Below are 12,001 nucleotides of genomic sequence, written 5' to 3'. Positions count from 1 at the left end.
AAACTTTACTTAAATCAATAACGGAGCAGCATCTCCTCATCCGGAAAAAACAACCACAACGCAAATGTGTCCCGTGAAAAAACGTCTGACCGGAACTCTACTAACTACAGTTCCTTGGGTGAATAATGTTAACTCACTACACCGGTATGTTTTAGCGCTTTCATGGCGAGTTTACTGACAGATATAAGTAAAAACTTTACACTACTTTATATTAGAAATGGCAACAGCAGACAAGGAATGTCCCATAACAAGAAGATAGAGAAAAAGAAGAAGCTTATCAACTGCGGTGTCGGCGCGGACACGAGCAATTTTTCAGGATTTATGCAGATCAGCAGGTACCAGAACGTAAAAAAAGTTGCTTTTGCATAATATAGTGAAACAAACGCCAGCTCGCTCCCCCCCCTCACCAGGATCTTCAACCTCTCCCTGGCTCAGGCAGTCATCCCATCCTGCCTGAAGTCATCTACAATAATCCCGGTGCCGAAGAAGTCTCCCATCACCAGCCTGAATGATTACCGACCAGTGGCCCTCACTCCGGTAATCATGAAGTGCTTCGAGCGACTTGTTCTCCAGCACATCAAGGACCATATCCCTCCAGACTTCGACCCCCACCAGTTCGCATACCGGGCGAACAGGTCCACAGAGGACGCCATCGCTGTTGCTCTCCACTCTGCTCTGAACCACCTGGAGCAGCAGCAGAGCTACGTCCGGATGCTCTCTGTGGACTATAGCTCTGCCTTCAATACAATAATCCCGGACAGACTCTGCAATAAACTGGACACTCTTGGCCTCCCCCCTCTCACAAACGCCTGGATAAGGGACTTCCTAATGGACCGACCCCAGAATGTGAGACTTGGCCCGCACCTATCATCCTCCCACACGCTGAGCATCGGCTCCCCACAGGGCTGTGTGCTGAGCCCCCTCCTCTACTGCCTTTACACCCATGACTGCAGTCCGGCCCACAGTGACAACCTTACCGTCAAGTTCGCCGACGATACCACAGTGGTCGGGCTCATCTCCAGGGGTGACAAGGCTGCCTACAGAGAGGAGGTCCTGAAGCTGACGGCCTGGTCTTCGGAGAACAACCTCGCTCTCAACACCAGCAAGACCAGAGAGATCATCGTCGACTTCAGGAGGAGCAGCACCGACCCTGCCCCCCTCTACATCAACGGCGAGCGTGTAGAGAGGGTCCACACCTTCAGGTACCTTGGAGTCCACATCTCTAATGACTTCTCCTGGACAGTCAACACCACATCAATCATCAAGAAGGCTCAGCAGCGGCTACACTTCCTTAGAGTCCTCGGGAAGTACAACCTGAAGCCTGACCTGCTGCTGACCTTCTACCGCTCGTCCATCGAGAGCCTGCTGACCTACTGTATTACGGTATGGTACGGCAGCTGCACTGCAGCAGACAGGGAGAGGCTGCAAAGAGTGGTCAAGACGGCTCAGAAGATCATCGGCTGCCCTCTCCCCTCTCTGACGGACATCTACACCTCCCGCTGCCTCAACAGAGCCAGTGCCATCATCAAGGACAGCACCCACCCTGGCTCTGACCTGTTCCACCTGCTGCCCTCTGGGAAGCGCTACAGGTGCATTAAAACCAAAACAAACAGGCTAAAGAACAGCTTCTTCCCCAGGGCCATAACCATCCTGAACGGACTGCCCCATTGTCCCTCATAACTGCCTTCTCTTCGGTGCAATAACCCATTCCACCAACCACCCTGTTTTTGTTTTGTTTTTTCATGTATATATTCATTTCACACCATATTCATTGCACTTCTACATTTTTTATATTTTTATATATTTGCACATTGTTTTTTTGTTTTTTGTTTTTTCTAGCATGCACACATTGCACTGTATGGAATGGCCTCAATCTCGTTACCTTGCGTAATGACAATAAAGCTGATTCTGATTCTGATTCTGAGATAATATGTCTTACCTTATACACACACCATAATAATACTCGTATGTTTAATGCGCCGACAATCCATCAAGCGGTGCGGCTTCATAGCTTACCAAAGTCGTACTAAAACATTTTGATAGATTTTTGAGCGCTGTGTGTAATGTTCTATATTTTCGATGGAACATATAAAATGTTGACGTTTACTTGAGACCAATCATAGTGCAGGCTACACTTATCTCATATGTTTGACTGCCATCTACTGGTCAGACTTATTACACCATGTACCAAATAAATTAGCTTCGAGGTAGGTGAGCTCAACCAAACGTATTCCTTACATTAGGCGCACCGGGTTATAAAGCGCACTGTCGAGTTTTGAAGAAACAAACAGATTTTAAGTGCGCTTTATAGTCCGGAATACACGGTACATTCATATATACATACCGGTATATGTACATGATACATATATGTACACACAGTACATATATACACGCATACATATCTATATATCTATATATATATATATATATATATACACACACACACACACACATATATATATGTATTTATTTATGAAACAGTCGTTTTTTTGTTAACATGTTAGAGGTGTTCAAAAAAAACAACAAGCATATTTAACACAAAGATTCCTTTCTTTTATGAAGACAAGAATAGAAGTTGTTGTATTACTTGATTCTGATGACTTGCATTGATTGGAATTAGACAGGATTCACAGTTGTGTTGATAGCTTCAACAATTTCAAATTTACATTGTGTAGAAAAAAAGTCCTCCTTTCTGTCCAATACCACATGAAAGTGGTTGGTTTTTGGTATCTTCTTTGCCCAGCTTCCATACTCGTTTTTAAACACTTTACAAGAAATACTGTACACCGACGGCAAACTCCGTAGCTTGCGAGCTAATGTTGGCTATATTTCCGAAACTCTTATTTTGTTAGCGTAAGCACGATGGAGGGGCACTTTTATTGTGAAGACAGGAACTGTGCGGCCGATCTTTAGGCTTTTCACAGGACGTACAGTGCGAGAGTCTGTTGAAATTAAAAGTACTTCTCGCCTTCCTTTGTTTTTTTCTTAATACTGAACTCGCAGCCGCCAGCGTCGTCTCACATGATCCTCGGGTGCCGTGATTGTCAATGAAGCGACATCATAGTGAAGATTGCTAATTGGTAGGTCTATTTTTTTAATGCCTGGCTGGCGATTGACAGATACACCCTCCGCAATGGACCGGTAGCTCGCGATCGACTTACAAACCCCGTTTCCATATGAGTTGTGAAATTGTGTTAGATGTAAATATAAACAGAATACAATGATTTGCAAATCCTTTTCAACCCATATTCAATTGAATGCACTACAAAGACAAGATATTTGATGTTCCAACTCATAAACTTTGGGGTTTTTTTTGCAAATAATAATTAACTTAGAATTTCATGGCTGCAACACGTGCCAAAGTAGTTGGGAAAGGGCATATTCACCACTGTGTTACATGGCCTTTCCTTTTAACAACATTCATTAAACGTTTGGGAACTGAGGAGACACATTTTTTAAGCTTCTCAGGTGGAATTCTTTCCCATTCTTGCTTGATGTACAGCTTAAGTTGTTCAACAGTCCGGGGGTCTACGTTGTGCTATTTTAGGCTTCATAATGCGCCACACATTTTCAGGTCTGGACTACAGTCAGGCCAGTCTAGTACCCGCACTCTTTTACTATGAAGCCACGTTGATGTAACACGTGGCTTGGCATTGTCTTGCTGAAATAAGCAGGGGCGTCCATGGTAACGTTGCTTAGATGGCAACATATGTTGCTCCAAAACCTGTATGTACCTTTCAGCATTAATGGGGCATTCACAGATGTGTAAGTTACCCATGTCTTGGGCACTAATACGCCCCCATACCATCACAGATGCTGGCTTTCCAACTTTGCGCCTATAACAATCCAGATGGTTCTTTTCCTCTTTGGTCCGGAGGACACGACATCCACAGTTTCCAAAAACAATTTGAAATGTGGACTCGTCAGACCACAGAACACTTTTCCACTTTGTATCAGTCCATCTTAGATGAGCTCAGGCCCAGCGAAGCCTACAGTGTTTCTGGGTGTTGTTGATAAACGGTTTTCGCCTTGCATAGGAGAGTTTTAACTTGCACTTACAGATGTAGCGACCAACTGTAGTTACTGACAGTGGGTTTCTGAAGTGTTCCTGAGCCCATGTGGTGATATCCTTTACACACTGATGTCGCTTGTTGATGCAGTACAGCCTGAGGGATCCAAGGTCACGGGCTTAGCTGCTTACGTGCAGTGATTTCTCCAGATTCTCTGAACCCTTTGATGATATTACGTACCGTAGATGGTGAAATCCCTAAATTCCTTGCAATAGCTAAGGTTGAGAAAGGTTTTTCTTAAACTGTTCAACAATTTGCTCACGCATTTGTTGACAAAGTAGTAACCCTCGCCCCATCCTTGTTTGTGAATGACTGAGCATTTCATGGAATCTACTTTTATACCCAGTCATGGCACCCACCTGTTCACCTGTGGGATGTTCCAAATAAGTGTTTGATGAGCATTCCTCGACTTTATTAGTATTAATTGCCACCTTTCCCAATTTCTTTGTCACGTGTTGCTGGCATCAAATTCTAAAGTTAATGATTATTTGCAAAAAAAATAATGTTTATCAGTTTGAACATCAAATATGTTGTCTTTGTAGCATATTTAACTGAATATGGGTTGAAAATGATTTGCAAATCATTGTATTCCGTTTATATTTACATCTAACACAATTTCCCAACTCATGGAAACGGGGTTTGTAATAGGTACCCCTGTTTCAGAGGCTTTTAATCTAAACATTTATTGATTTAAATATGGGCTAACACCGACTGTTCACACTGTATATGTATAATATATTAGCCAATTTAATGAAACGGCTATTTTTACAATCGAATCAATGCACAGGCTGCAGAGCAATTGCAATGTTTATGATTCCATTGTTAAGGTTGTACAAATGTATAAAATAGGGTGAAGTTCAAGTGCCGCGGTATGCCTCGGTTGATACAATTTACATGTCAGATGACACAAAAGGATGCACGAGCGGCAAACATTTTATTCATCTCATGCTGTCAAAGTAGCAATCATATGTGAGCGAGTGGAAGGGCATAAATAATGACAGGGTCAGAGACACACACATGGTTAACAGATAGAGCCATCTTCACATCAATATACCATCTGCTCCTGGATGCAAAGAGGGCTATAATCATGGACCGTCCGGTTGGTAAGCGAAGCGGGCCAAGAGCTATGGAGCCAAACCTACATGCACACACACCCACTGACACACACACTTTGAGAAATGAGCTCGGCACCAAAGACTCCCCAATGTGACCAGAAGCCCTTCCAGAACATTGTAAACAACCTGAGCGAAGCTAACAGACAACCAGTCTTGGCAACAACACCCAGTCTGACACAGCAGTGAGAGTAACATAGAGTGGCAAATAAATAGGACACAAAGAGCATAGCATTGCTTCTGCTATTTTTTTTTTTTTTTTTTAAGGACAAGGGGTCGGGTATTAAATTAAATTAACGGAAAGAAAAGGATGAACGTAATTATAGAATGAACTTAAGTCGACATGTGTTCTTGACTTACATAGGAATTTAGAATGATGGGCAAAATTTTAAATTTAATAGTGGCAACTAGAGATGTCCGATAATGGCTTTTTTGCCCATATCCGATATTGTCTAACTCTTAATTACCGATTCCGATATCAACCGATACAGATATATATACAGTCGTGGAATTAACACATTATTATGCCTAATTTTGTTGTGATGCCCCGCTGGATGCATTAAACAATGCAACTGTACCATTAACTGATTAACGTGGACCCCGACTTAAACAAGTTGAAAAACTTATTCGGGTGTTACCATTTAGTGGTCAATTGTACGGAATATGTACTGTACTGTGCAATCTACTGATACAAGTTTCAATCAATCAATCAAAAACAAGGTTTTCCAAAATAAGAGAACAACTTCAACTCCAGTTATGGAAAAAAGTACACTGCCATATTTATTATTGAAGTCACAAAGTGCTTTTTTTGTTTTTAACATGCCTCAAAACAACTTGGAATTTGGGACATGCTCTCCATGAAATAATCCTAATACCCACTACAACTATGAGAAATACTATACTTTAACTTTCACAAAGTGCATTATTTTTTTATTTTTTTTAAACATGCCTCAAAACAACAGCTACAAAAACAATGAAGGTACACAGCTTAAATCCAGAGTATACTAGAGCAGTGGTCCCCAACCACCGGGCCGCAACCCGGTACCGGTCCGTGGATCGATTGGTACCGGGCCGCACAAGAAATTAAAAAATAAATAAATTAATTAAAAAAAAACAATTGTTATTTTTTTATTTTATTAAATCAACATAAAAAACACAAGATACACTTACAATTAGTGCACCAACCCAAAAAAAAACCCTCCCCCATTTACACTCATTCGCACAAAAGGGTTGTTTCTTTCTGTTATTAATATTCCGGTTCCTACATTATATATCAATATATATCAATACAGTCTGCAGGGATACAGTCCGTAAGCACACATGATTGTATTTATTTTCAAGCGTTGACCAGTCAGCTACAAAAAGGTTGGGGACCACTGTACTAGAGCATACTTGCCAACCTTGAGACCTCCGAATTCTAAACATGACCTATCAGGAGCAAGGGTGAAGTGTCTTTCTCAAGGACACAGACGTGACGAGGTTGGTAGAAGGTGGGGATTGAACCAGGAACCCTCAGGTTGCTGGCACGGCCACTCTCCCAACCGCATTACACCGTATGTGTTGAATATTGACAAAATGAGCAGAAAAGGTTTCCTCTTGTTAATTCAACCTACAGTGCTGGTTGCACTTAATTCAAATAGGATGTTCAAATTAATTATTGTTTACATAATTTATTTATACATACATCCCTTACAAGAAGCAACAGGAATATTGTCAAAAACATTGTATGTAAATTATCAAAAAACTTTCCGTTCTCTCAGTTCCCAGTGAACAGACAAGAGGCTGTCTTTGTTGTACCAAGCCAAAGGCTTGTAAAATTCCATTGTGTAGACGGGAGGGGTTATCTATTTTGATCCAAGACCTGCCCAAGCTCGATCCAGGACCAGTCCAAGCCCGAGGCATCTTTTTCTTTTGTGTTAATGTGACCGAAAACAATGGCTGTTTACATACAAACAGCTGTTATGTAAATAGTGAAAGTCCAAATAAAAAGAGGTGGCGTACAATCTTTCGTCCAGAGCGTGCTGGAAGACTGTACAGGGAGTACAGTCAACGCGTCTCTCCTCAAATTGTGCAAAATTGAATCCTGTTTCTGTTTATTTCCTTGCTTCTTGTCTGTTTTAACAGATGTCATCGATGTTTGAACCTGACAAATATAGGAAACTTCACCTGCAGTGTCCAGTATTAGTTTTTGGTATTGGTTCAAATTTCTATTATCGTGCACCCCCAGATCTAATAATAGCACACCTCAGTCACTCGGAGTCACATGCAGCATTCATGCAGCAAAGTAATGATTAGAAGCCACAAGTGGTTCTGAAAAAAAAAAATTTAGCAATGCCAAAGCCAAGTTAAAATGGAAACCAGTATCAAAAAAAATAAACGTAAAAATACATTTGACAGCATCTAAGACAGTTATTCTCCTGCATCACGTCATGTCAACTATCAAATTGAACACCTGAAGAAAACAGTGAACAGTGAAGAGACAAACATTTACGATTGTGGAATTTCTACGACCAATCTTACCATATCTTACCAATGGTAAGATATGGTTTGGTATTATTTGTTTGTTTCAGACATGCTTGACAAATTGATGTCACATATTGTAGTTACATTTGCACAATTCAACATGTCCAAAAAGGAGGAGGAAGAAGCGAAGCCGACCCCTATTCATTCGCACCATAACTTTTAAATTTAGTTCACTTCCTGTGTGAAAAGAAAAAAAATATGTTTTGAAAAAATATAAATAAAGTAATTCATCATTTCAATGATTGCAATTGAAAATATGTTCGTTTCCTGGCCTCATTTGGGTAACCGGGTAACACATGGCAGACTGACAAAGCTTAACCTATTGTTACTATAACAATCTACAAGGTAAATATGGTTGGCTTCTCTTTCTTCCCCTCCATTTATCTGCTTTCCTTTGTATTTCAAGTTATCATTACATATATGTATTGTTGCATTTGAACCATTGTATTGTTGATAATAGAGGTAGTTATTGTTATTATTCATTATCAATAGTGCTATTTCTATTGGTATTTGTATTCATGCATTTGTAGTGTAATAAAGTTCATTGTTATTTCTGTATTATTTATTTCAGGAACTGCATCTTTGCTATCACTTTTACATCTTATTTGTACATATCCTATTTGTTAAGTTGTTCTGTTGTTATTGTTATTGTTGTGTTTGCTGTTGTCTTTTGGTCTTATCCCCCTCTTGTACCCGCAATTGCCCCCGCTGTCTTTCTTTTTTTCTCTTTCCATCCCCACCTGCTCTGGCCCGGCTGCACCAAATAATAATATAAAACATTTAATAAAGTCAAATACAAATAAGGCAACAAGAGAAGTATCCCACACTACTCTTTTGTAAAGTAAATTTGTACAGCCGATATGGGCATCTACATCTATATGATTTGCCTGAGTAGCTGGACAGAACAAAAACATTAAGAAAGAAAGAAAATGAAAAAGTGAAAATACGTTCAATACTCTTTGTTCTGATACAAAGTTGTGTGCCACATAAAGCTTTACAAATTGTACACCGTAGTTATCAGCATTATTATTTAGATTCTTATTTGTGAATTCATTTAAATACCAACCTGTCTTAACGTGTTGATATGTTATTTTACTCGACGGTTGCTTATGGTTTTGTAATGACTATTTTGTTAAGACAAAATGTTAAAAATAAACATAGCACTTTTTCTATAATTTACATTGCAGTGTTCGTCTTATTTTGCACAAACAGTGTTTATTTGTTAAATGTATCCAGTGGCATCACATGATGACAGTAAAATATTGTGTTCATTTCACACCACATGTCAACCTGACTAAAAAAGCTGCTACATTAAGTTAAGTTAAAGTACCAATGATTGTCGCACACACACTAGATGTGGCAAAATAAATCTCTGCATTTGACCCATCACACTTGATCACCCCCCGAGAGGTGAGGGGAGAAGTGGGAAGCAGCGGTGGCCGCGCCCGGGAATAATTTTTGGTGATTCAACCCCCAATTCCAACCTTTAAAGGGGAACATTATCACAATTTCAAAAGGGTTAAAACCATTAAAAATCTGTTCCCAGTGGCTTATTTTATTTTTCGAAGTTTTTTTCAAAATTTTACCCATCACGCAATATCCCTAAGAAAAGCTTCAAAGTGCCTGATTTTAACCATCGTTATATACACCCGTCCATTTTCCTGTGACGTCACACAGTGATGCCAATACAAACAAACATGGCGGATAGAACAGCAAGGTATAGCGACATTAGCTCGGATTCAGACTCGGATTTCAGCGGCTTAAGCGATTCAACAGATTACGCATTTATTGAAACGGATGGTTGTAGTGTGGAGGCAGGTAGCGAAAACGAAATTGAAGAAGAAACTGAAGCTATTGAGCCATATCTGTTTGAACCGTATGCAAGCGAAACCGACGAAAACGACACGACAGCCAGCGACACGGGAGAAAGCGAGGACGAATTCCGCGATCGCCTTCTAACCAACGATTGGTATGTGTTTGTTTGGCATTAAAGGAAACTAACAACTATGAACTAGGTTTACAGCATATGAAATACATTTGGCAACAACATGCACTTTGAGAGTGCAGACAGCCCATTTCAGGCGCGCTAAGAACATATATTTTTCCACGATTTCAGCACTCAGGTTAACCATACCGAAATAGACACAAAATACTGCATTAAAGACTACCCGAATGTACTCTAATGATTGAAAAAAATGTTTTTAAACTAAATTATTGGTAAACACAGTTTATGTATAATAATTTACGCAAAACCGCGAGTAATGAATAAAGTTTTCATCAATTAATATATTCTGTAGACATACCCTCATCCGCTCTCTTTTCCTGAAAGCTGATCTGTCCAGTTTTGGAGTTGATGTCAGCATCTGCTTTGAGTGTCGCAGGATATCCACACATTCTTGCCATCTCTGTCGTAGCATAGCTTTCGCCGGTAAAGTGTGCGGAACAAACGACTGACCATTTCGTCGGCTTTCCCCACACCCTCGTATTTTGAACAAATTTCGTCCAATTTCTTGCCACTTTAGCATCTTTGGCCCACTGGTGCAACTTGAATCCGTCCCTGTTCGTGTTGTTACACCCTCCGACAACACACCGACGAAAGTGAGAAAATGGCGGATTGCTTCTCGTTGTGACGTCATCGCTCCGAGAGCGAATAATAGAAAGGCGTTTAATTTGCCATAATTCACCCATTTAGAGTTCGGAAATCAGTTAAAAAAATATATGGTCTTTTTTCTGCAACATCAAGGTATATATTGACGCTTACATAGGTCTGGTGATAATGTTCCCCTTTAATGCTACGTATTGGTATTGGAAATGAAATGTTGGGCAATATCGGCAGATCGGTAAAAAAGCCAATACTGGACATCCTAACTGTTTTGAGTTTGTGAGTAAAATGAGCAATGACACTTTACCTTGGCTACTTTGATGATGTCAGGGATATCCAGGTAGGCGGCGACAGGGGGCAAACCTTTCCCAATGAGGTATGCCTCGTCTGCTTTTTGTCTGCAAAGCATAAAATAATACATTTAACAAAGAGATGTGTTTTATTTCTCCATATAACAAGCTAAAAAGTCAGCCATGCAGCTCATTTTTCATGAAAGAAACAGCATTCTTTCTAAAACTACCATTTTGGTTGAAACAGTGTGGCAAGACGTGAAGAACACTCAGAACAAAGCAAAGTTTAAAGAGGTCAAATTTGGATTCTTTTTCAATTGAGAACACTTCCTTGTGGTCTACATAACATGTAATGGTGGTTCTTTGATCAAAATGTTGCATAGATTATGCTTTACAGACCATCTTCAATCCGCTTTCTGACCGTCTCTTCAGGATGGGTGGTCTTATTTACGTGCCTCCGTTTCAACTGTGTCTTCTCCCCCCTAGCCATGTCATAGTTTTTAGCGCTTCCATATGGAGTCTACTGACAGATATACTGTAAGTTACAACTATTCACTACTTTGTAGTAGAAACGGCAGCAGCTGAGGTTGCATGTGCATGAACGAGCTAGTCTGCCCCACAACAACAGGATAGAGAAAAAGAAGGAACTTGGACTTTAATAGCGGGCACGCGCAAAGCTCTTCAGGTAAAACGTTACCGTATATGGAGGTATCCGCTGACATCAAAGGAAAAAAACGTCACAATTGGGACAAATTCCAAAGGATTTGTTTGGAGGAAATATGGAGGAAGGCAGATTGTTATACAGTATAAATATCTCTGCAATACCTCCATGGTTTGATTTTGGGATTTATGCAGATTTCAAATACACAAAAGCAGGTATCAGTAGGTAAGAAAAGTTGGTATTACATCAGTAGCGTGCTGTCAGGGCCAGCAAGGCCTTCTCTGCTGGCCTAACATAAATATCTAAAAATAATTAAATATGGTCATTTTAAATGAATTATTATGATCATTTAAAATTTCATATGTTTATTTTAATGTATGATTTCTATGGCTGGATGTAATAAGGAGTCAGAAAAAATACAAATAAAAACACAATTTTGATGTTTTTAGCAAAATATAGTAAAAATGTATTTAGTTTTTTTTGTAATTAATAAATATATTTATATTTAGGTAAGATAAACATAATAATACAATGTGTCTCTAGTCTGGATGATTTAGTTCTTGTCACCCTGTTGTCCTCCTGTCATAAAAAAAAGGCTGTCCTCACTCAGTTCCGCATGGAGCTGGAGGGGGAGAAAATTTGTCCCGGGAGGTTTTCGGGAGAGGCACTGAATTTCAGGAGTCTCCCGGAAAATTCGGGAGGGTTGGCAAGTATGCCCCTGATCTAGATCATAGTGTGAGAGG

General features: G+C 40.1%; 1 protein-coding gene across 1 annotated transcript in view; it reads right to left on the bottom strand.

Moving 5' to 3' along the window:
- Positions 1-12,001, bottom strand: part of LOC133606772 (pyruvate carboxylase, mitochondrial-like) — an 828,781-nt gene that overhangs the window by 728,638 nt on the left and 88,142 nt on the right. Inside the window, exon 4 of the mRNA XM_061961089.2 lies at positions 10,615-10,705. Coding sequence (XP_061817073.1) covers positions 10,615-10,705 — 91 coding nt within the window. The remainder of the gene's footprint in view (positions 1-10,614; positions 10,706-12,001) is intronic.

This window comes from Nerophis lumbriciformis, linkage group LG05, assembly GCF_033978685.3.
Source record: "Nerophis lumbriciformis linkage group LG05, RoL_Nlum_v2.1, whole genome shotgun sequence".
Taxonomy (NCBI): Eukaryota; Metazoa; Chordata; class Actinopteri; order Syngnathiformes; family Syngnathidae; genus Nerophis; species Nerophis lumbriciformis.
This window is presented reverse-complemented; position numbering and strand designations above follow the sequence as displayed.